The 25,000-nt window shown below is 46.6% G+C and overlaps 4 protein-coding genes across 5 annotated transcripts in view; 2 read left to right on the top strand and 2 right to left on the bottom strand.

The window, feature by feature from the left end:
- Positions 1–4,807, bottom strand: part of slc35a1 (solute carrier family 35 member A1) — a 10,343-nt gene extending 5,536 nt beyond the window's left edge. Inside the window, exons 1-4 of the mRNA XM_037537829.1 lie at positions 4,671–4,807; positions 3,511–3,688; positions 2,268–2,427; positions 734–886 (exon numbers count right to left, since the gene is read on the bottom strand). Coding sequence (XP_037393726.1) covers positions 734–886; positions 2,268–2,427; positions 3,511–3,688; positions 4,671–4,680 — 501 coding nt within the window. The 5' untranslated portion in view covers positions 4,681–4,807. The remainder of the gene's footprint in view (positions 1–733; positions 887–2,267; positions 2,428–3,510; positions 3,689–4,670) is intronic.
- A 1,128-nt stretch (positions 4,808–5,935) lies between these two features.
- On the bottom strand, positions 5,936–8,414 carry zgc:101562 (C2H2-type zinc finger protein). Its single transcript, XM_017687094.1, has 2 exons — positions 8,345–8,414; positions 5,936–6,683 (listed from the first exon to the last, which is right to left on the bottom strand). The coding sequence occupies exons 1-2, from the start codon at positions 8,355–8,357 to the stop codon at positions 6,028–6,030; spliced, it is 669 nt and encodes a 222-aa protein (XP_017542583.1). The 5' UTR covers positions 8,358–8,414; the 3' UTR covers positions 5,936–6,027.
- A 1,508-nt stretch (positions 8,415–9,922) lies between these two features.
- rpf2 (ribosome production factor 2 homolog) lies at positions 9,923–20,725 on the top strand. 2 transcript variants are annotated; one of them, XM_017687092.2, is made up of 10 exons: positions 9,923–10,022; positions 12,181–12,313; positions 14,974–15,011; positions 15,144–15,183; positions 16,084–16,165; positions 16,327–16,403; positions 16,720–16,819; positions 17,173–17,275; positions 18,168–18,312; positions 19,451–20,725. In XM_017687092.2, exons 1-10 carry the CDS (start codon positions 10,003–10,005, stop codon positions 19,634–19,636), a joined length of 924 nt encoding a protein of 307 aa, XP_017542581.1. In that variant the 5' UTR covers positions 9,923–10,002; the 3' UTR covers positions 19,637–20,725. The 2 variants fall into 2 exon arrangements, with proteins under 2 accessions (XP_017542581.1, XP_017542582.1); XM_017687093.2 differs by lacking the exon at positions 9,923–10,022 and adding an exon at positions 10,360–10,378.
- A 3,585-nt stretch (positions 20,726–24,310) lies between these two features.
- Positions 24,311–25,000, top strand: part of slc16a10 (solute carrier family 16 member 10) — a 76,096-nt gene continuing 75,406 nt past the window's right edge. The window contains exon 1 of the mRNA XM_037537732.1: positions 24,311–24,656. Coding sequence (XP_037393629.1) covers positions 24,311–24,656 — 346 coding nt within the window. The remainder of the gene's footprint in view (positions 24,657–25,000) is intronic.

The following is a 25,000-nucleotide window of genomic DNA, read 5'->3' as shown; positions in this document are numbered from 1 at the left end:
TACTGGACCCTTTACACAGACCAGACACGGGTGCAGTGACTAAGGGTCCGGACTCCCGCAGGACGTGGTGTGATCGTCACGTGTTGTGATGCTTCTCGTGCGTGGACGGATTATTTGTTGTGATGTCCTCAGGCAGGAATCCGGGCTGTAAACACGTCCCGGCCTCGTCTCTGAGCTCTGAAGGTGAATTCACGGCCGCGTCTGAATCAGCACTCAGCTGAGTCTCTGAGCTGTGGCCGACTAGCCGTGTTTCTGCCTGACTCAGCCGCCTCAGAACCAGAGAAACGGGCCTTAAACAGGAGTCAGGACCCTGCTGGGGGTCATCCTAAAGTTAGGACAGGATTTAGGGGGTTTAGTCCAGTCAGGACGTTTGTGTGACACTGAGTTAATGATGAGATGATGAAGAGCCCTGAATTCGGTCTGGACTGTGACCTCACAGACAGGCTATACAGGCCAGGATCTGCCGATGGCCGTTAGGTGTGTCTGACGTCCGTTAGATAAACTGTCACACCGCTATGAAGGCTAAACGACAGCTGTTGGCAAACGTTATCCATGCGGGAGGTCAGGGGTCAAGGCCAGCGCCGGGGGACACTCGTTAGGCCTCCGACGCTCCACGTCCAAGAATTTGAGCTGTTCTGTCAGCTTGTCTTGACCACACGTGCATCACACAAGCTCTCATCAGTCATGACAATGACACGGTTCATCGTGCGTCAGGTCAGGCGTGCAATCTCACCTGCACTTTGGTGAGCTCGGCGGGCTTCCACTGGACCAGAGTGACCCCCGCACACAGCATGAAGACGGAGAACCACTGCAGGCGGCCGAGGGAGCGGTTCAGCATCAGCACCGTACACAGAGCAGTGCAGGGGATCTTCAGCTGGTACGTCACCTGAGTTAAAGAGAAAAACACAGCCTAAACAAACCTAACCGATCAGAGAAGACGGGTTTGGGGCCGCCGGAGCCATAAGGCTAATTTAAATAACGGAAACTTATCCCCTCCAATCAGCACAGGGCCCGAATCATCTGGAGTCTGGAGGTGTTCAGTCTCTCTAACAGACATGACTGCAAGCCTCGTCACGTGACGTCACTGCATCATCAGCACAAACTAACGAGCAGAACGAGCTCCGCTGAGAAGATCATTAACTCTGATCGGCTCTCAGCTTCATTATTAGAGCCAGACGGAGGAGGAAAAGGGGAGGCGAGCTGCTTTTCCACCGTTTACAGGCTTTAACGTCTTTAACGTGTCCGATCTAGGACCACGTCTGAAAGTGGCTCAGGTCAGATCAGCCCTGAGAACATCAGATCAGAGTCTCATTAGGGCTAAAAATCAGATTAGTGCCACACTTTTAGCCCAAATGAGACTCCGATCTGATGTTCTCAGGGGCTAGCGCTCAGATTAGCAGGATGAAGCGGCCCAAATCTGATCTTCTCAAATCAGACCTGAGCCAAAAGTGGGCCGAACTGGTTCTGTCTTCATGCGTGACTGTGTGTCAGTGTGAACAGACAAACACACTGAATGACATTTTCAGCTCCGATTTCAGACGCTTTCGTATGTGGAACTGAAATCTGACGCACGTCTGATCTGCGGCACCGCGACTCAGTCCGAACAGAATTCAGGCGGCTTTTACGTCAGTCCGACTCGACATCGGTCATCATTCTACACTGTAGTGGCCTCAAACATCCGGGCTGATGTTCCTGAACCAAACATTATAATGCACTTATCACAACACCTGCATTTCAGAGAGATTTAGATCAGATAGGGATCCAATTCATGTCCATGTGACGTTAATGAGAAGTTCAGATGGGAATCCGTGTTTCTCTCCACCATCGTAGCCACCAGCGCCGAGCAGACGTTACAGCCTGTAAGCGGTGGAAAAGCAGCTCATCTCACCTTTTTCTCCGCCGTCTGGATGAATGAATGAAGCCGAGGGCTGATCAGAGTTAACGATCTTCTCAGCGAAGATCAGATCGGAGTGAAAATCGGATTTGATGTGATGTGAACGCAGCCGAAGTCTATACACATGGACTACAGCAGCATCCCTCAGCCCTGGTCCTGGAGCCCACTGCCCTGGACGTCGGAGTGCCGCTCCTGACGCTTTAACTCAGTAGCTGTTAATGAGCTGATTAGCTGGATCAGATGTGTCCAGGGCAGCGAGTGTCCAGGACCGGGACTGAGAAACTGGACTGGAGTTTTTTCATTACTGCAGCCTAAAGCTAAATCTGACTGGTCAACCTGAAAACGGAATGACTGCGGTCATGAAGGTGGGAACCTGGTACACGGCGGCGTCCAGGTTGCTCAGGGCGAGGAAGGCCATGTTGTTCTGGACGGCGTAAACCACCGACGGCACGCTGAGCTTCAGCAGCTCTTTAGGGCTCCTGAAGATGTGCTCCACCAGCGAACTCCTGCAGCGGCTGAGGCCCCCCGATTCTCTGAGGGACAGACACACCAAACGCTGTTAACCCCTCAAACCACAGGACTAATCTCCTAATCCGATTAACCCCTCAAACCACAGGACTAATCTCCTAATCCGATTAACCCCTCAAACCACAGGACTAATCTCCTAATCCGATTAACCCCTCAAACCACAGGACTAATCTCCTAATCCGATTAACCCCTCAAACCACAGGACTAATCTCCTAATCCGATTAACCCCTCAAACCACAGGACTAATCTCCTAATCCGATTAACCCCTCAAACCACAGGACTAATCTCCTAATCCGATTAACCCCTCAAACCACAGGACTAATCTCCTAATCCGATTAACCCCTCAAACCACAGGACTAATCTCCTAATCTGATTAACCCCTCAAACCACAGGACTAATCTCCTAATCCGATTAACCCCTCAAACCACAGGACTAATCTCCTAATCTGATTAACCCCTCAAACCACAGGACTAATCTACTAATCGGATTAACAGATCAACTCCGCTCCGAGATCTGCTTCCCGAACGAGCTCCTTATTGGATTATCGATCAGTTTAACCCATATTGATTAGTTTAAGCCATATCGATCAGTTTAAGCCGTATTGATCAGTTTAAGCCATATCGATCAGTTTAAGCCGTATCGATCAGTTTAAGCCGTATCGATCAGTGTAGTTATTGATGAGTTTAAACCTTTATAACAGTAGCTAGTTTGGATTTTTGTGGAGCTGCACTGGCGTCACACATTTACACCTCCAGCGTTTAGCGGACGCTCTTATCCAGAGCGGCTCACAGGAGGAGCTCTGTCTGTGTAGAGAGCGTATCTTCAGTAGTTGCCAGTAGGTCCGAGAGGCCATGCAGGACCCGGTCATCATAAACTGCTCAGCGACATCAGACGAGGTCCGTCTGGGTAAGACGTCTGCTAAACGCTGGACAGGTAAACAGTGGAAGGTAAAGCAGGTGTTAACGGTCCAGTACAGTGACCTGATGATGGAGACCGTGAGCTGCACAGCGAGACCAGAACCTCATAACCGAGTTACGACGTCGCCGCTCCGGCCCGGCTGGCCGGACCCTGCGGTCCGGGCCGCTTACCTGGCGAGCATCCCGAGGCTGAGGAACAGCTTGATGATCTCGGTGAGGCAGACGGCCGTGGTGGAGTAGTACAGATCCGAGGAGACCGTCCGGGTGTATCTCAGAGCCACGGTGTACGCAGCGGCCACCAGGGTCATCACCACCAAGCAGTACAGCTTAAACACCAGACTGACCGGCTCTGCAGCAGAACACAGAACAGGCCGATCAGCGGAGAACGTGCACAGAACCGGCCTGCTCGGGTCAGTTAGCGTCTACGGTGACAGCACACAGGTCATCATAAACAAAGGAACCTGAAAAACCTCAAACGTAACGCTGTGTCTACAGAACCGCCCAGGCTGAGGTTCCTGACCTTCGCTATGGACAATCTGGACAATAAAAAAAGGACGCTCTTAAAGACGGTTCCTCAAGGGTTCTTTAGTACAGAAAACGGTTCTATACAGAACCACAGACACTGAACAACCCCCTTGCATGACCATGAATGGGTTCTTCAGATTGTCTTACATGGTTCTACACAGAACCTTTCTAATAAAGGGTTCTATATCACCCACAAAGGTTCTGCCATAAACCAACATAACAATAGAACCCTTATTTATAGAAGTCCTATGTAGACAATATACAACACTTCTCTGTCAGTCTGAAGAACCTTTTCTCTACTAAAGAACCCTTGAAGAACCATGACTTTCAATTCTGGTGTCCTTCACTCACAGATCTACAGCGCAGCCCAGCATAACCCCTTTAAACAAGATGGTTCTTTACTAAAGGGAACGGTTCTATTTACCACCGCGAGTTCTATATAGAACCGTTTCATTCCCAAATGTCTAGAGTGTATCTAGAGTAACGCAGCTAACACGCTAATCCACAGCTAGAACAGCGATGTTCTAGAGCCGCAGTGTAAACAGAGCCGGGTTTAGCGAGTCGGTCATGCGGGAATAAAGACCACATTAACAGAGACTCGGAGCGGCTCCGGCTCCGGGCTTCAGGCTCCAAGGCGGAGACCGGGGCACTGAGCGGGGCTCCGAGGCGGAGACCGGGGCTCCGAGAGGGGCTCTGACCGGGTTTGCGAGGCGGGGCTCTGAGGCGGAGACCGGGGCTCCGAGCGGCCCGCTGCGTCACCGCGGGCCTTTCATCCCCGCGATATCGGATCGCCTTCCCTCACTCACCGCCCGCCATGGCCGAGTCTCCGAATCCGCGGACTGGGTCACTCCGTTACCGGGATCCCGCCGCCAGCATGACGGACCGACACGCACGGCTCCGACAGATAAAGCGAGCAGCGTGACACCGACACGCATCTCATTAGCTCGAATTTCACAATAAAAGTCTGTTGTTTCAAAATAAAGGTTTTCTACAGTAATGCCGGACAGGGCTGGCGAATAAGGACATTTTCAAGATAAAAGTCCCTAGCGACAACTTGAAGAGGGTCTCAAAACATGTCATGTGAGTTAGAGACACTAATAATAATAATAATCATAATCTATAATACAGTCTCAAAATATCTCGAGATATATTGCTGCTATTACTAGTAATAATAATCATACTGATAGCAATAATTGGGGCAGTCACGGGCTGGAGGTCAGGGAACCGGCCCTGTGACCGGAAGGTCGCCGGTTCGATCCCCAGCGCCGACAGTCCATGACTGAGGTGTCCTTGAGCAAGACACCTAACCCCCAGCTGCTCCGCGGGCGCTGCGGATAGGGCTGCCCACCGCTCCGGGCAAGTGTGCTCACTGCCCCCGTGTGTGTGTGTGTGTTTCACTGCACAGATGGGTTAAAGGCAGAGGTCTTTAATCTAAATCTAATCTTAATATCAGAATCAGGTTTTATTGGTCAGGTTTGCTCACACATACAAGAAATTTGGTGTTTGTTGCAGGAGCTCCCAGCACAGGATCTGACAAACATTTTACAGCAGCAAATAATAATAATAATAATAATCTTTTATAATAAACTGTTTCAAAACAACATTTATTCAAGTTTTTAAGACAAAATCTCTCTTCTGGCAGAGTGACTTCAAAATAAAAGTCTGGTCATCAGCGTGATCTGAAACCCCAGTCAGCTGAAGCGCAGACTGTTGAACGTTCCTGAACGTTCTCCACCTCTGAATTAATGCTGGGAACAAATGCACGTTTAAAAGGCCGAAGCTGTTCTGTACGGAGCAGATATTGATTTGTTATTGCCTTTTGCAGAAAGAAGGGAAGATTCATTGATCTGTGATTCTGTTTATTCCTTTCTTGAATAAGTGAATCGATTTGAGCCTGAAAGCTTTATATTTGGCAACTGAGGTGAAGGAGAGAGATGAAAACAGCAGGTCAGAGTTACAGAACTGAAGCCAATTTTATTTCTGCATTTTGTAAAGTTTTATATATGAAACATAAACCTGATTTTTACATAGGAAAAAAAAAAGAAAAGAAAAGAAAAGAAAAATGCGAATCTCAAGTCGCGCTGTGCTTTAGCAGCGTAAGCTTTTTATTTTCTACAATATTTAATAAACTACACTTGCAGTCAAACAGATACCAAGTTACATTCAGCACTGAAACACTCTGCCCACTCCGCTCCGCTCCGGCTCGTTCCCTCCCTTGTCATGGACTTCCATGTGTTTTTTTAAGTGGTCCGAGCGAGAGAACCTCCTGCCACACTGGGAGCAGAAGTGGGGTTTCTCTCCAGTGTGGATGAGCGTGTGCTTTTTCAGATGTTCACTCCGGCCGAATCCCTTCCCGCACCAGAAGCAGAAGTGGGATTTGAGTCCGGAGTGAATGCGCAGGTGGATTTTCAGTTCCTCTGTGGATTTGAAGCCTTTCCCGCACTCGGAGCAGCGGTGCGGCCTCTCTCCGGTGTGAATCCTCTCGTGAGCCCGGAGTCGTCCCGGCCGCATGAAGCCTTTCCCGCAGCGGCCGCACCGATGGGGCCTCTCCTCGCCGTGTGTGTGCAGGTGCTCAGACAGCTGGTTACTGGTCCTGAAGCTCTTCCCGCATTGGGAGCACTGGTGAGGCTTCTTCCCAGTGTGAATGTTCAGGTGGACGTTGAAGTGTCCGATCTGGGAGAAGCTCTTCCCGCAGTGGGAACAGTAGTGGCGCTTCGGTGGGCGACGTTTTGGGCGACGTTTCTTGTCGAGTGTCACTTTCTCATCGTCTGATTCTCCTCGGCTCTCAGATTCTTCTCCAGGAGCCACGACAGGAAACACTAGATTACACATCATGTCTCTGCGTTAATCACAGTCTTTCACTCGCGCTTCAATAAAGGTGCCAAAAAGGACTTTATGTGACTTCAGCACTTTACAAAATAAGAGTCCCCTTAATGTTACTGTTAAATGAAAGTTTACTTAATTCAAGTGAAAGCTACAAAGATAAAACCTTCTAACTAGACTGGCTAATGAAGACAATTTCAAAATAAGAGTCCCTCACAACAACTCAAAGTTGGTTTCTAAGTATCTCCAGAGTGGGAGACAACAACAACAACAACAACAACAACAACAACAACAACAACAACAGACACTCTTAAGAGGCGTATCAGCTGCAGAGTTTCACATTTACAGTGTCACTCATTTCACTATTTTTAAGCACTATTCAAATCTCTGCAGCTTTAGCAAATCAAACTTTGCATTGTGAACTGCATTAAAAGCAGTTCTCAGAAAAATCAGGGTGTTTTTGTCCCTACAGAACACAGATCACTTTGATTTGGACCAAAATAACAGTGGATCGATCCATCCTTTAGTCTGGATCAGAACAGTTGAGCATGGCTCCAGACGAAGGTCAGGCTCAGTTAAGGTGCGCTTTGCTGGTACAGCTCACAGTGAAAACACCAATTTTCTACTTAAGACCAAACGACTCCCAGCGAGGATACACAGGAAGCACCTGTCCGAGCCCAGACTAACCCTGCGGAAATCCTCGGTTCAGAACAGCTCAGACAGAAAAGCGGCTTCCTTCATAGGGGAATTCCACCAACCTCTCAAAATAGCAAGACTAACTGGTTCAGATGTAATCAGAGCGGTTCTGAGCAGTTTGGTGTGAAACGCTCGGTTCCAGAGTCAGAACCGTTCCCAGTGGTGGTGATGGGAACCAGACGTCCCTCTAAAAGCTCCTCACAGTGGTGGTGATGGGAACCAGACGTCCCTCTAAAAGCTCCTCACAGTGGTGGTGATGGGAACCAGACGTCCCCCTCTAAAAGCTCCTCACAGTGGTGGTGATGGGAACCAGACGTCCCTCTAAAAGCTCCTCACAGTGGTGGTGATGGGAACCAGACGTCCCTCTAAAAGCTCCTACAGAAAGTTCCTACATGAACTGGTTCTGAATTCACTGCCTGATGACTGAGACGCTGTTTTATGAGAGTTTAGAGAACTTCAACTCCGTTCATGGTGGAGGGAGACATGCAGGGCGCTGTGCGGCAAAATAGTCCCCAAAGAAAACTCATTATTCCAGATTTTCCACTGTTTTCCATCATCGACATTCCATATAAACTCAGAAGACTCGTGTAGGTTCTCTGGTGGTTCTGGATGGTAAATAAAGTGTCTATATCTGTGTTGTAGTCATGGCGACGCCTGGTTCCCATCACCGACCCGGTCTCTCCTCAGCCTCGTGAGAAAGAAACATGGACTAGTTCTGTTTTCCCTCGTTCAGCGGATTCAGTGAAGGGTGAAAGTTCATTAGCAGCTCATTAATGCAGTAATAAGTGTTTCGTTCATTAAATGAATAGTTTGTCACTCTGACAGAAGCCCAGACACACTAATCACACCAACAGTCACTGCCAAGACAAGATTTACTGCAAAACTACAGAACCTGGACCAGCAGAGCGACCCGAGAGAATCAGAACCTCAAACACCCAGAATTCAGCATAAAACCACTTACTGTCACCCATCATCAGGACTTTCTGATAAAGAGCCTTTAACCAGCTCCTCCTCTCAGCCCTTTAAACCCCCCGCACACAGGCTGCTCGGACAGCACGCTTCAAAATAAAAGTCCACGCTAATGTTCGCTGATTATTTAAGCCAAGTCAGCTTGTCTACAGGACATCCAGTGAAGTGAGACCCAATAACATGACACAGACGGTAAACAGGAGAAGTGTTAATTTAAACAGACGCTAAAAAACACTGACCGCAAAAATAAACACTAGAAAAATAGGATAATAATAATGACAATAATATAAAAGGTCCTGAAATGAGCACTAAAGTGACATAACGCACAGACAGATTAAGGTCTGTGGGGATAAACAGAGCAAATATATATTTAAAATGAAGATACCAGAACGCAAATTCATTTCAGTGGGTAAACAGTAACTTAGCAGCATTATAATGTATATTTTCATACATTTTCAAACCGATTTGATAAACATATTTACATACATGACTCATTTCAATGTGTAATATTTCCAAATACTATTTTTTAAAAATAAATAAATATATTTAAATATATATTTGGTTAGTATGGTAATATTTGGGCATCAACTGCAATGCATTTGAAATACTTTTGTCGCAGATTGTTAAGCTGATAATTACATTTGTGAAGAAAAACTCAAAATTACGCAAAATAAAAGTACTTTTGCTGCTGAACTCAGATGTTTGGACCTTATCGTATCAGAGCCGGGCCGCTTCCTATTTCCCTCGTTATATCAATAACAGGACTGCTGAACAGCAGAGGGCGCCCGTGAGCGAGTCCTCAGTGAATGGGGGTGAACGGAGCTCAGTGGATAAAAACGAACAGTTAAAATAGTTTCTCATCACTGAAAGAGAACATTCTGGACTCGCTCGGGAGCGCCCCCTAGCGCCTGGTCTGCAGCTCGCTTACGTTCATCTTTAATAAACAAAGAGAAATAAAGTAAATTTTGTCCTTTTGTTCCACATTTAAAGTTTGAAAATCTTCTTCTGCTTGATTAGTGTCTCTCAAATGTCAGAGTTTGGCTTTTAAACACGTTTATTCATGGATTTGACATCAGTGGGTGGTAAAGCTGTAGCTGACCGGAGGTAATGCTCACATTTTATTGATGTGTGACGTTTTTATTGCTGTCCAGATTCTTTTATGTAGGGCAAACGGGGTAAACGGCAACAAACACAGAGCGGCTTTAGGCGGTGGCGCCCTCTACTGGCGAATGGGAGTAAATACATTAGCATGTTCTCTTTACTCTCCTCCTTTATTTAAGCTTAACCTTTAGTCTGTACTCAGCACTTTATTTCTCCTCCTCCTTGTTTTTGTTGATTTTGTCCTGAGAAAGGGGCTAAATAAACATTTCATATATATATATATATATATATATATATATATATATATATATATATATATATATATATATATATATATATATATATATATATACACACTTAGTTAATAGGGGAGGTGTTTCACAAAGCAGGATTTCCCGTTTTATCGTAGGCCAGGAGCTGTAAGGTTCGTTTATTTGTGAATAAAATGAACCTTAATCAGTAGTAATATGTTGGTGCCGAGCAGCCGGTGGGACTTTTATTTTGAAAGCCGCCCCCATAGTTACCCCGTAGTACCGAGCAGCGTGCAGCATGGCGCAGGACGGAGTGGTGTGAGTATATTTTACTGGTTTTAGTGCGTTTTAATGGGTTTTTATGGGTTTAATGCGTGATTTAGTGGATTGCTGGGCTTTAGGGCGGAGTGCGCGTTTAGCCGCCGCGCCGTGGCCGCGGAGAGACGCCGAACAGCGTGTAACCCACGTGTCTGCGGTTCCCAGATAAACTCAGATTATCTGGCTTTTTAGTGTGAAAGTCGCGTCTAGTCGGCTGATTCGGGCTGTGCTCCCCTGCCGGGGCCGCGGTTCAGCCAGACCGAGACATCCAGCGCTGAATTACTCATTTAAACAGACCCGTCCGAGGACTCTTATAACCGCTCCGGTTAAAGGGCCTATTCGCCCGAAAATTAAAGGTCAGTACGGTATTTGTGATGTAGTTGTAACATTTCCCACAGTGCAGAACGGCGTCCATCAGCCTCATCACTTCTACAAGATGAAGGTTTTTGTGTTTTCATCTTTGTTTGTGTCACTACAATACCCAGCATGCAACACGTCATACCAACATTGAGGGTCCATGAGTTCCGGTAAAATTAGCGGTGGATGAAGTTCACAAACCCTGTACTCGAGTAAAAGTAGAAGTTCCTCCCTTTAGACCTCCACTGGAGTAAAAGTACTAAAGTATTTCCCTTCAAATGTACTTAAGTATAAAGTAAAAGTACTAAAAGAGTAATTCTGGCTCTGATCTGGTCCTGTTATCATTTTTATAACCAGACTGGCTTCATGAACTCATTTCAGGTGAAAGTCCTCCAGCGTCTCTCTTGGTAAACCAGTCTTTTAATAGAACGTCATTAATTAGTGACGCTGACGTCTATTAAAATGATCAGAAGCACAAAACACTGAAGGTAAACAGTTTCCATCAGGGAGAACCGAGTGGCTCTGAAATCACTTTTTACACACAAGCAAAGTTTCAGTTTCAGATTTATTTACAACTTAGTTCCAAGTTTAAGTTGAATAAAAACTGGCTTTAAACTCAGGATCACAGATGAGCTCCTTTACTATGTTGATCTGTAGGCGTCTGTTCATAAACATAAACCAGCCCAAACTCATTTACTATAAAATGAAATGGTGTTTGTAGAAATTCAGAAAAAAGCCGCGTCAGTCTCGACTGCATATGTGGACATATTTCTATATTGAGCTCTATTTACACAAAGTTAGGTTAGTTCATCATTTATGTTGAACAGACTCTCCCAAAGTTTTACGCTGCTGCGCTGACGTTGAACCGCGTGCTGCACTGGGTCGGTATGACCAACAGGTCAAAACCAGCTGTAAACAAAGTGACCGCTGGGCCCTGATTGGTGCTCTGGCTTTGCGCTTCTTTCGTTTTGACATGTTACGTTTTTATACACACAGAAACCAAAAGGAACGACAGATTTCTCAAAATGTAGGAGGAAAAAGTCGGATATTAGACTCTGAAATGTAGTGGAGTGAAAGGAAAAAGTCCCCAGAACGGAGAAACTTCAGTACAGATACACCAAAAATACTAAAGTACAGAAACTAATTACATTTACTCAGATACTCAGTTACTCAGATACTCAGGTACTCAGTTACTCAGATACTCAGGTACTCAGTTACTCAGATACTCAGGTACTCAGTTACTGTGTAAAAAAGTGGTAAGTTTTATCTCCTCACGTTTCTCCCCACCTCGGGATTTTCTGTGTATATCAGATACAGAAACAGAACTTTGCTCTCAGAACCGTGTGAAGGAATGTTGTTAGTTAACCAGGTCATTTCCCGTCACTTCAGAAGACGCTGCAGGTTTTGGTGTCGAACCGTCACGTCAGTCAGGACGAAAGGGCGAATCTCTCTCCACCGTCTTCAGACTTCCTGCGTGTTAAATTGTCCGGTCCTTGTGACGTACGTGGTCAATAAAGCGTTTAAAGTGAAGAAACTGGAGAAGTCCTGGCTGCTGATAAGAGCCCGTGTGTTCAGCTCTGTGGCAGCAGTGTTGGCTCCCTGGCTTCCTTTCTGCACTCGAAAGCTTTTGGGCTCTAATATCTGACTGTATATATAAAGACTGTTCAAACTCGGATCTTCTAATAACGAAGTCCGTGTTTTCCAGTCCGGCACACGGGTGTCCTTTCTAACAGCGCACCGGACGGTCCGTCTTTGGTTGGTTCAGTGAACATTTACATCATTGTTAATAATTTCTTGGCAGAAAACCGAAGACGAAGCGGTCCAAACGCTTCCTGCAGAGCAGAGAGCCGAAGCTGGTGGAGGACTTGAAGAATGCAATGATCATGAAAGGAGGCAACACGAGTGACACGGTCACTCAGGCCCTGAAGGACATTGTGAGTATCTCTACTGTAGAGTGATCACTCTGACAGACTGTAATACACTACAGGAAGCGTAGGGGGCGATACGGCTTCTACTGTTTCATTTAAAAAGCTCTATAATGTTCATATGATCCACACAGTCGCTCTGACAGACTGTAATACACTACAGGAAGCGTAGGGGGCGATACGGCTTCTACTGTTTCATTTAAAAAGCTCTATAATGTTCATATGATCCACACAGTCGCTCTGACAGACTGTAATACACTACAGGAAGCGTAGGGGGCGATACGGCTTCTACTGTTTCATTTAAAAAGCTCTATAATGTTCATATGATCCACACAGTCGCTCTGACAGACTGTAATACACTACAGGAAGCGTAGGGGGCGATACGGTTTCTACTGTTTCATTTAAAAAGCTCTATAATGTTCATATGATCCACACAGTCGCTCTGACAGACTGTAATACACTACAGGAAGCGTAGGGGGCGATACGGCTTCTACTGTTTCATTTAAAAAGCTCTATAATGTTCATATGATCCACACAGTCGCTCTGACAGACTGTAATACACTACAGGAAGCGTAGGGGGCGATACGGCTTCTACTGTTTCATTTAAAAAGCTCTATAATGTTCATATGATCCACACAGTCGCTCTGACAGACTGTAATACACTACAGGAAGCGTAGGGGGCGATACGGCTTCTACTGTTTCATTTAAAAAGCTCTATAATGTTCATATGATCCACACAGTCGCTCTGACAGACTGTAATACACTACAGGAAGCGTAGGGGGCGATACGGCTTCTACTGTTTCATTTAAAAAGCTCTATAATGTGCATATGATCCACACAGTCGCTCTGACAGACTGTAATACACTACAGGAAGCGTAGGGGGCGATACGGCTTCTACTGTTTCATTTAAAAAGCTCTATAATGTTCATATGATCCACACAGTCGCTCTGACAGACTGTAATACACTACAGGAAGCGTAGGGGGCGGTACGGCTTCTACTGTTTCATTTAAAAAGCTCTATAATGTTCATATGATCCACACAGTCGCTCTGACAGACTGTAATACACTACAGGAAGCGTAGGGGGCGATACGGCTTCTACTGTTTCATTTAAAAAGCTCTATAATGTTCATATGATCCACACAGTCGCTCTGACAGACTGTAATACACTACAGGAAGCGTAGGGGGCGATACGGCTTCTACTGTTTCATTTAAAAAGCTCTATAATGTTCATATGATCCACACAGTCGCTCTGACAGACTGTAATACACTACAGGAAGCGTAGGGGGCGATACGGCTTCTACTGTTTCATTTAAAAAGCTCTATAATGTTCATATGATCCACACAGTCGCTCTGACAGACTGTAATACACTACAGGAAGCGTAGGGGGCGATACGGCTTCTACTGTTTCATTTAAAAAGCTCTATAATGTTCATATGATCCACACAGTCGCTCTGACAGACTGTAATACACTACAGGAAGCGTAGGGGGCGATACGGCTTCTACTGTTTCATTTAAAAAGCTCTATAATGTTCATATGATCCACACAGTCGCTCTGACAGACTGTAATACACTACAGGAAGCGTAGGGGGCGATACGGCTTCTACTGTTTCATTTAAAAAGCTCTATAATGTTCATATGATCCACACAGTCGCTCTGACAGACTGTAATACACTACAGGAAGCGTAGGGGGCGATACGGCTTCTACTGTTTCATTTAAAAAGCTCTATAATGTTCATATGATCCACACAGTCGCTCTGACAGACTGTAATACACTACAGGAAGCGTAGGGGGCGATACGGCTTCTACTGTTTCATTTAAAAAGCTCTATAATGTTCATATGATCCACACAGTCGCTCTGACAGACTGTAATACACTACAGGAAGCGTAGGGGGCGATACGGCTTCTACTGTTTCATTTAAAAAGCTCTATAATGTTCATATGATCCACACAGTCGCTCTGACAGACTGTAATACACTACAGGAAGCGTAGGGGGCGATACGGCTTCTACTGTTTCATTTAAAAAGCTCTATAATGTTCATATGATCCACACAGTCGCTCTGACAGACTGTAATACACTACAGGAAGCGTAGGGGGCGATACGGCTTCTACTGTTTCATTTAAAAAGCTCTATAATGTTCATATGATCCACACAGTCGCTCTGACAGACTGTAATACACTACAGGAAGCGTAGGGGGCGATACGGCTTCTACTGTTTCATTTAAAAAGCTCTATAATGTTCATATGATCCACACAGTCGCTCTGACAGACTGTAATACACTACAGGAAGCGTAGGGGGCGGTACGGCTTCTACTGTTTCATTTAAAAAGCTCTATAATGTTCATATGATCCACACAGTCGCTCTGACAGACTGTAATACACTACAGGAAGCGTAGGGGGCGGTACGGCTTCTACTGTTTCATTTAAAAAGCTCTATAATGTTCATATGATCCACACAGTCGCTCTGACAGACTGTAATACACTACAGGAAGCGTAGGGGGCGGTACGGCTTCTACTGTTTCATTTAAAAAGCTCTATAATGTTCATATGATCCACACAGTCGCTCTGACAGACTGTAATACACTACAGGAAGCGTAGGGGGCAATACGGCTTCTACTGTTTCATTTATAAAAGCTATTCTCATCATTTTTCTAAACTCTTCTGTTTGCAGTACGCGTTAAAGAAACCAAATGCAGTTCTATACAAAAAGTAAGTCATTCTACTTGCATGTTAACATGGATGTGTTTATTGCCTTCTTTTGTAGTCACTTTTAGTGAACCTGTATTTATTGACATTGTAATTACTGTTGAAATTAACATTGAAAATATCATCTCACTTCAGGAAGAACATCATGAGGCCGTTTGAAGACTCCACATCACTGGTGAGTTTGAGAGTTTCTCCTCACTCAGGAGCTGAAACTGTACGAGCTCTTGCACTCTCAGCTCTGATCTCTGCAGCTCAGTCTGAGATGTTCTTGGAGATGAAGCTCCACACCATACACAGCTCAATCGGGCCCAAACCCGCATGGTTTACTCCTCACAGAACGAGCAGACGGTGACCCTCACTGTCCACTCAGGAGCAGGGTCATTCTACAGAAACCATCTCTCCATGGGAGTCACTGGTGTTACTCATCCTCACTGGTGTTCCACATAATAAAGGAAACACCAGAGACGTTTTTAATGATCGATGCATTTTACAGAACATCAAACCACACGCGGTCCATCAGGGAACGTCCACTAAAATATGGAATTTAATCCATTTGGGTTTCTATTTTTTCACAATGACCTCAGAATAAAGTCGGTCACACCGGTGAAGTCAGCTAGAAGCTTCATATGAGATCATGAGCTGAATGAGAAGATCTCTGAGAACTGAGAGACACAGTGGACTCACCATGAGCTTTTCTCCATAGATCCTCAGAAAACAGGTCAAAGGAGGTCGAGTGACGTCATCGGCGTGACTTTTATTTCAAAATAAGAGACGCAGTAACACCAGTGACTCGACTCCTGGGGACTTTTATTATATATTTTATAATTAGTTTTTTTTTTGTCTTTTAAATTGTACGTTTTATAGTCATGTACAGATTATTGCAGTTAAAATGACAGAAAAACATGTATTTAGCCTCTAAATATGGCCTCAGCCTTCACACACGACTGAGGACGAGCTCTTCTGTGGTGCTTGGATTTAGCAGATACCATTACAGCTGCGTGTTGTGCCGTTAACGGATTTCCTGTCTGAGTGAATCGCGCTTGGTGGGTAAACGTTTTGACTTTGTTTCTCTCAGGAATTCTTCTCCAAGAAGACGGACTGCTCCCTGTTTTTATTCGGGTCACACAATAAGAAAAGACCCAATAACCTCGTATTCGGTAAGACTCGGTCTCCCTCCGCTCTGCAGCGTAACGCAAGGTCTTGGCCTGACAGCAGTGACGCTTTGATTATGTTGGCGTAATCGTGCAGACCTACTGTGTAGCTTTAAAAGGGGTTGGGCTTTGTTCTCATTCTCACTGGTCATCTGTTTGTTCTGCAGGTCGCTTGTTTGATTTCCACGTGCTGGACATGTTCGAGCTCGGCATTGAGAAGTTTAAGTCTCTGAAAGACGTCAAGGTGAGGACGATGTTCGCTGGCAGTGTTTCATGCGAGATCTATAAAGGTGATGGTGACTAATCCCAGTGATGCTGGACTAGATCAAATCAAATGTTTGCGCAGAACGAATCAAACGCTCTGATCGGATCTGGTGTTTTGAATCCCAGCTGTCAGGAACGCTGACAGCATTAGACAAGAACCAAGTCCTTACAGGAAAATCTGTCCACTCAGTCATTTTGTAGCAGTAACACTAAACAATTCTCTCTCTTCTCTGTCCCTCTCTCTGTCCCTCTCTCTGTCCCTCTCTCTGTCCCTCTCTCTGTCCCTCTGTCTGTAGAATGAGAAGTGTCCAGAGGGCACTAAGCCCATGCTGGTGTTTGCTGGTGAGCTTTTCAACACAGATAATGAACTCGTACGCCTCCGCAACGCCCTGACAGGTAACTCCTCCCACCACCAACCCTAACACACACACACACACACACACACACACTAAAACCGATACTGCCCCCTTAAAAGTAAATATTAGTCTGAAATTGATAAAGGAGAAACATGCTGAACTCTGTAGAAGCTGTTTTTGAATTTATTCACACGCTCACTCTTTAAAACCCATGTCCCTCTGTCTGCCCCTCTGTCTCTGTCTGCCCCTCTGTCTGCCCCTCTGTCTGCCCCTCTGTCTGCCCCTCTGTCTGCCCCTCTGTCTGCCCCTCTCTCTCTCTCTCTCTCTCTCTCTCTCTCTCTCTCTCTCTCTCTCTCTCTCTCTCTCTCTCTCTCTCTCTCTCTCCCTGGTCAGATTTTTTTCGTGGTCCTGCTGTACCTGCAGTGCGTTTAGCTGGCCTGGAGCACATTCTCCACTTCACTGCGGCGGATGGGAAGATCTACATGCGGAGCTACAGGTGAGTGACCTGACTGAAAAGGGGGTGGGGCTACAGGTGAGTGACCTGACTGAAAAGGGGGTGGGGCTACAGGTGAGTGACCTGACTGAAAAGGGGGTGGGGCTACAGGTGAGTGACCTGACTGAAAAGGGGGTGGGGCTACAGGTGAGTGACCTGACTGAAAAGGGGGTGGGGCTACAGGTGAGTGACCTGACTGAAAAGGGGGTGGGGCTACAGGTGAGTGACCTGACTGAAAAGGGGGTGGGGCTACAGGTGAGTGACCTGACTGAAAAGGGGGTGGGGCTACAGGTGAGTGACCTGACTGAAAAGGGGGTGGGGCTACAGGTGAGTGACCTGACTGAAAAGGGGGTGGGGCTACAGGTGAGTGACCTGACTGAAAAGGGGGTGGGGCTACAGGTGAGTGACCTGACTGAAAAGGGGGTGGGGCTACAGGTGAGTGACCTGACTGAAAAGGGGGTGGGGCTACAGGTGAGTGACCTGACTGAAAAGGGGGTGGGGCTACAGGTGAGTGACCTGACTGAAAAGGGGGTGGGGCTACAGGTGAGTGACTCATTAAACTGCAGTGTAAACCCAGTAAAATTAAGCCGAGTGTGTGACTGCCGAGCGTCTCGCAGGCCTTCGTGACCGTTAGTGAAGCTCCTTCTTCAGGATGAACCAGAGCTCGAGTTCATCCCACGCTGGACGCTGTTCGAGTCGCCCGTATCGAGGAAGCGTGAAACCGATTAACAGAAATTAAATGTAGATTCATGTGAATTTTTGATGGACCCCCTGCGTAGTGTGACGTACCCCTGGGGTACAGTGTGGGGTCCACCGTGATCCGGGTGTAGAATCTGCTGCACAGTTTCTCAGCTTGTTGACTCCTGTAAACCCACAGCGTGTCGTTTCTGCTCAGAGTGCTGCTGAAGAAGTCCGGCTGTCGGACCCCCCGCATCGAGCTGGAGGAGATCGGACCCTCGTTTGATTTCGTCCTGAGGAGAACTCACCTGGCCTCTGACGACCTGTACAAGACGGCCCACAGACAGCCGAAAGCCCTGAAGGTACCGGCCCGACGTCTGTTTATCTACGGCCACTTGACCTGTGCCTCTTTTATTGATCAGTGACTGAATCTGATCAGCTGGGCTGGTCAGGTGTGTGTAGGCGCTGGCGGCGCTGCTCAGACTGGTCACTGTAATCTGACTGCCCAGCACCTCTGAGCTGCTCTCAGTCCCAGCAGGCCTTTCAGCGCTTTGTTTACAAACAGACCATGACAGTGATCAGCTCGTACTGTCTGAGTGGAATCAGTAGTAGTAACAACAACAACAACAAGTAATAATAATAATTAGTAATAATAATAATTAGTAATAATAATAATAACAATAATAATAATAATAATAATAATAATAATAATATTATTATTATTATTATTATTATTATTATTATTATTATTATTATTATTAATAGAGCACATTTTATACAATAAATGATTTTTTAATAAAAACCATATGTGGCTCTTTTCATATACAGTTTTTTTAAAAGATGGTTCTTCTGGTAAAGACAGTGGTTCTGTATAGATTGGTGATGAATGTGTTGCATATGGTTCTGTGTAGCACCAAAAAGGGTTCCGCTATAGTTAGAAGCTTAACTTCGTAAGAACAGACGAACCTTTACAGTGCTACGCGGAACCCTTTTCAAAATGGTTGTACATAGAACCGTATCCAACACGTTCTGCATCAGTCTGAAGAACCCTTTCGCCACGCAAAGAACCGTTTAAGGATGCTCTTTGAGTGTTCGTGGTTCTATACAGAATCCGGTGTCTTTACTGAAGAACCCAAGACAAAAGTAGAGAAGTGGCAGTTCAGGGGCTTTTATATTAAAGCAGGAACAGGAAATAAAGGGTTAAATGAATAAAATAAAACCAGATTAATTAAAAAAATGAAATAATTAAAGTGCAAATGTAAGAAATCATTAGTTTGAGTCTGTAGAAGGATATTAAAGCGTTTTTAAACAGCTGAGCATGTTTACTGTGCTAATTAATCAGTTAACTAATTAATTAATTAGGCGATCGTTTTTTCTGTGTCTTTAATGATTTTCAGCGTGATGCTCTGTTTATTTTGCGACCGCAGGCTTGTTGACGAATCTCGGCTCAGTGTTTCTGCCTCTGCTGAGTCTGTGAGTGACTCTGTTCTGTTTTTCCAGCCCAAGAAGAAGAAGAACGTCTCCCACGATGCCTTTGGCACCAAGTACGGCCGGCTGCACATGCAGAAACAGAACCTGGACAAACTGCAGACGAGGAAGATGAAGGGACTGAGGAAGAGGAGCAGAGCGGCAGTCACGGAGAACGGAGAACCCACGCCGCCCAAAAGAGCCAGAACTGGCAAGTAGTTCTGACGGGGGGGCGCTGAGCTGACCGACCTGCTCTGGACTGTGGAGAACGCGTCCCAGGCGTTCCTGAAGGCCCTGCTGGACTCCCGTCTCCTGACTTCACTCTTCTCGATTTCTCAGAGTTTAACATTGACGTTCCATCCGATGAGGCGGGTCTTCGGCGCACGCCGCGCTCAAAGCTTCATTTGTGTTCGATTCAGTAAATAAACAGTAACTGTGCTATTTACACTCACATCAACAGAACCGTGGAACCTGACCAGCGCACGACTGTACTGGGGTTCGTGATCAACGCCAGAAGAAGCAAAGCTCCTCCAGCTGGTTCGGTTCCACAGTTACTGGCTTGTGCTCAGTGTGAACAACGTTATGGGCTGTAGTATATTTCTGCATCATTTCATGACATGTACACTCTTAAAAAGATGGTTCTTCAAGGGTTCTTTAGTTTAAAAAAGGTTCTGCTTAGAACTTTTTAAAAAATGGGTTCTGTTACACACTCGACATCGTAACTATGGAAAACCCCCTTTTTGATGCTCTGAACACGGTTTTCAAAAGAGTTCTGTATAGAACCGTCTACAGTACAGTTTCCGTCAGGCTGAGGAACGCTCATCGTGTGAAGAATCCTTTAATCATGCAGAATGTTCTTTGAGTGTTCATGGTTCTAAATTGTCTTCACAAGAGAACCCTTGAAGGACCATCTCTTTTTTTTTTTTTTTTTTAAGGCTGCACACTCTAGACGATTTCTTCATGAATTCTTTATGGAACAATGAACACTCCCATTCAGAACCGCTTGGTTCTCTGTGTAGTGAAATGGTTTTCAGATTGGTGTAGAATGTGTTGGATCTGTGTAGCACCAGGTTCTGCTTTTGTGACGATAGAAGAGCCCTTTCTGGTGCTCAATAGAAACACGTTCTCCGCCAATCTGAAAACCATTTCACCGTGCAGAGAACCACTCAAGCATGCAAATGGATCTGAGTGTTCGTGGTTCTAAATGATTGTCTTTCCCAAAGAACCCTTGAAGATCTTTTCTGAGGGTGAGCTGAACCTTCTATTGTCTTAAAGCTGCAATAAACAACTGGATTCTGTGGTTCTGTGGTTTGTGGGTTCTCCGCTCCTCATTCTGCCGCTGTGAGGTGTGATTGGTCTGGTCAGGGTTAGGGTTTCGGGATGAAATTGGTTCTCATGACACTGAGCGAGTTCTATGTAGAACCCTACATGCTTATATGGTTCTCTGAATGGTGAAATGGTTCCTCATGTTGATGGAGCATGTGCTGTGCTATGTAGGGTTCTATACAGCACCAAAAACGGGTTCGTTTATTGTTACGACACAGCAAAGTTCGTCGGCTTGTAACAATAGAGAGAACCTTTTCAAAAAGGTTCTAAGGCACATTATCAGTCTAAGGAACCCTTTAATGATGCAAAGAACCTTTTAGGTGGGCTTTTTCCTTACTAAAGAACCCTTGAAGAACCGTCTTTTTTTTAAAGACTTGATATCGCAGCAATAGCAGAGCCATTTTGGTGCTATATAGATCCCTTTCCAAACAGGTTCTAGATAGAACCATGTAGAGCACATTCTCCATCAATCTGAAGAACCATTTCACCACGCAGAGAACCGTTTAATCAGGCAAAGGGTTCTTTGTGTGGCAGCGTAGGGAACGGAGGGTGTGGCTTTGTGAGGTTTGATCTGTGGTGTAATTAGAATGTTTGGCTCATAATTATATGCAATAAAAGTAATATTAAAAAAATAGAAAATGCATATTTCAAAATCTAAGGGGCACGTGACAAGCAACCCCCTGACCCCACTCCCCACTCCTCCACCCTGTGCCCTGTTATCTATCAGGCCCTCGTTGCCCGGATAGTGCTGTGCTTCGCGCCTTTGTCCACCAGAGGCCGCTGTTCTCACAGTTGTTGGTGAGCTGGTCTCATTTAAAGTGCTGCGGTTTCCAGCCCTGTGGTTCTGTGTGCACTGCTATAAACCCGAATTCGGTCCAGTTCTATTTGTTCAAGTTTATTTGTTTAGCACTTTTTACAGCGATGTTGTGACAAAGCAGCTTTACAGAAGTTTGAAAACAGTTATAACACATCCCCCAGTGAGCGAGCCAGAGGCGACGGTGGCGAGGAAAAACTGCCTCAGACTGGAGGAAGAAACCTTGGGAGGAACCAAGACTCAGAAGGGGAGACCCGTCCTCCTCTGGTCACACAGTGTTTACAGTTTAATAAGCTGAAGACCAAATAGAAGCTGAGAGGATCTCTGTTTGAAGACTGGATGGTAAAGCTTTAGAAACTGCACTGGTAGAGGCCGTCCCTGACTGAGGCCGTCCCTGACTGAGGCAGTCTCTGACTGAGGCCGTCTCTGACTGAGGCAGTCTCTGGCAGACGGTCTCTGACTGAGGCAGTCTCTGCCAGACGGTCTCTGACTGAGGCAGTTTCTGACAGACGGTCCCTGACTGGGGCAGTCTCTGCCAGACGGTCTCTGACTGAGGCGGTCTCTGGCTGAGGCAGTCTCTGCCAGACGGTCTCTGACTGAGGCGGTCTCTGACTGAGGCAGTCTCTGCCAGACGGTCTCTGACTGAGGCAGTTTCTGACAGACGGTCCCTGACTGGGGCAGTCTCTGCCAGACGGTCTCTGACTGAGGCGGTCTCTGGCTGAGGCAGTCTCTGCCAGACGGTCTCTGACTGAGGCGGTCTCTGGCTGAGGCAGTCTCTGCCAGACGGTCTCTGACTGAGGTGGTCTCTGGGAGTGAGCTGAAACGGTCCCATCCTGTCTCAATGCTGGTGCATCTGAATGGCACAGTGATGTAACTGAGGGTGCTGCAGCACAAATGAGCAGGAGAGCTGTGATATACATCCAAAGGTTCTGTATAACGCCAACAAGCGTTCTGCTATTGTAGGAGAACCCTTTTGGGTGCTATATAAGGTTCCATATAGAACCACCTAGCAAATCAATCTGAAGAACCATCTCACCATGCATAGAACCCTGTAATCATGAAAGGGTTCTTTGAAGAACCCTGTAAGGCCATCATTTGTGAGTGTTTCCTCGTCTTAAATCGTGGTCCAGATATATGAGGCCCCTTAACGAGAGGAGGAACCAGGACTCAAAAGGGTCAGAACAAAGAGGAGGAACTTCCAAGAGAAACCAAGACCAGCCTGGGCCTCTCCGGACGGAGCGGTTGGGATACAGGCGAGATCAGATAAGGCCGGAGGACAGTTCACCCAGCAGTCACCTGATCGCGCTCCGATGACCCCTCAGCTGCTCTGTTTACACTGACGTTGTCACGTGTGGCAGACAGTAGAAGCTTTAATCACCGCTGAGCTGCCATGCCGGAGCGGATCGGCCCAGCTCTGCTGCCTGACAGCCTCTCCGGACCGGCCTGCATTGCTATAAACATCTCTGATGTGCCGAGCAAGTGCCTGTGTGTGGGTACGGATGTATTTAACTGTCATTCTTGGTGGATTTGTACTTTACTGAGAGTGATTCCACTCCAGCACGTCAGGGAGGAAAGTACTTCTCACTCACTTCCATTTCAGTCGTCAATAATGAATTCCTAATCCCATTTTCTGGGCTTTATTTCGTCCGGCAGTGTTGGTTCAGCTCCTGGACTGCTGTCCTGTCATTCACACCTCTCATTTGAAGGGGAACCCCACACATATTTACAAATTCCTGCATGATTGAACAGTTCAGATGTAAAGAGTTCGGTGTGAAACGTTCTAAGAGGAACTTGGAGTCAGAGCCGTTCCCGGTGGTGGTGATGGGAACCAGACGTCCCTCTAAAACCTCCTCACAGAAAGTTCCTACATGAACTGGTTCTGAATTCACTGCCTGATGACTGAGACGCTGTTTTATGAGAGTTTAGAGAACTTCAACTCCATTCATGGTGGAGGGAGACATGCAGGGCGCTGTGCGGCAAAATAGTCCCCAAAGAAAACTCATTATTCCAGATTTTCCACAGTTTTCCATCATCAACATTCCATATAAGCTCAGAAGACTTGTGTAGGTTCTCTGGTGGTTCTGGATGGTAAATAAAGTGTCTAGATCTGTGTTGTAGTCATGGCGACGCCTGGTTCCCATCACCACCACTGTAAAGACGTCTGAACCGTTTCACACCAAACCCTCTGAACCTCTGATTACACCTCACACGCTGGATTATGGGGGAATTTTGGTACGTAGTTGGACTTCCCCTTTAAGAGCTTCAGCATTTTATAATAGGTGAAAATGCACGTGTTAGATGAAGTGTAATGATGGACGCACTGAGCAGCTCCACGGGGTTTCTACACTTTATTAGACTCCTGTTTGGTGGCCTCATCACTCCACTGCAGCAGCAGCAGCAGCGCATCGACTCCGGCGTTGCTTTCCCAATTGGACCTTGTAAGAGGAGCGTCTGGGTCTCGTCCAGTCAGACGCGGCCTAAGCGTTCTACTGCTGAATATGCATCCAGGGCGGGTGCGTTCTGCCTAATCACGAGCAGGCTGAACGTCCTAGGCGATGAATATACATTTGTGGCCACGCCCCCGTGCTATATCTATATATACTGCATTGCAGAGCTGTGGAGTCGCCAGTGGGAATGAAACGGTTGCATTAGTTCTAAATTTGTCCGCGATATTGATTTCATACTCTTACCGAGGGCGTCGAGCTTCTCCAGCGTTATTCTTTGCCTTGTTTCCGCTGGCAGCGGTTTGAGTCATGACAGAAGACGTGAACGTGAGCGGACAGGAGTCCGGAGCTGCCCCGGATCAGCCTGCGGTCAAAGCGGAGGAGAAGCAGGCGGACGAGGCGGAGGAGAAGAAGGAGAACGGCGGGCACGGGAGAGGGGAGGAGGAGGCGGCGGCGGCGGCGGCGGCGGGGAAAGCGGACCCAACAGAAGACGAGTTCGTGCACCCGGAGGGCGGCTGGGGCTGGGTGGTCATGCTGGCCTCCATGTGGTGCAACGGCTCGGTGTTCGGGATCCAGAACGCCTTCGGCATCCTGTACGTGTCCCTTCTGAAGGAGTTTGGCTCGGAAGACGACAAAGACCTGCAGTTCAAGACCGGTAAAGTCCACTCTCTTACCTGCTCGCCTGCGGTGTTGGGTTAAGCCCCTTTCGCCTATAGATTCTGTAAGTTTAAAAAGTTTAAGGAAGCGGCGAGACCGAGCTTGGCCAGCTTCTCGTTCGAGCTGTCCCGTTCTACCTTAAACGGTGCAGCAGCAACCGCTGCACCATTTAAGGTGGACCGGAGAAGTTCGAGCGAGATGACCGAACCTTTGTGAGAAAGTGTGAGCTGTGGCTTGGGAAACGCGTTTTATCGACGGTTTGGGGACTTTAAGGCGCAGTTTATCGACGGTTTGGGGACTTTAAGGCGTAGTTTATCGACGGTTTGGGATTATGAAGTCCAT

This window comes from Pygocentrus nattereri, chromosome 4, assembly GCF_015220715.1.
Source record: "Pygocentrus nattereri isolate fPygNat1 chromosome 4, fPygNat1.pri, whole genome shotgun sequence".
Classification (NCBI taxonomy): domain Eukaryota; kingdom Metazoa; phylum Chordata; class Actinopteri; order Characiformes; family Serrasalmidae; genus Pygocentrus; species Pygocentrus nattereri.
The sequence above is the reverse complement of the archived record's forward strand: the minus strand, read 5'-3'. Positions and strand labels throughout refer to the sequence as shown.

What these genes read in the sequence shown, in the direction of transcription:
- rpf2 (XM_017687092.2), top strand. Translation starts at nt 10,003, where the DNA reads ATGGCGCAGGACGGAGTGGT. An exon ending in AGTCTCTGAAAGACGTCAAG is followed by an intron (nt 16,404 to 16,719) that starts GTGAGGACGATG and finishes CTCTGTCTGTAG; the next exon opens with AATGAGAAGTGTCCAGAGGG. An exon ending in GACAGCCGAAAGCCCTGAAG is followed by an intron (nt 18,313 to 19,450) that starts GTACCGGCCCGA and finishes CTGTTTTTCCAG; the next exon opens with CCCAAGAAGAAGAAGAACGT.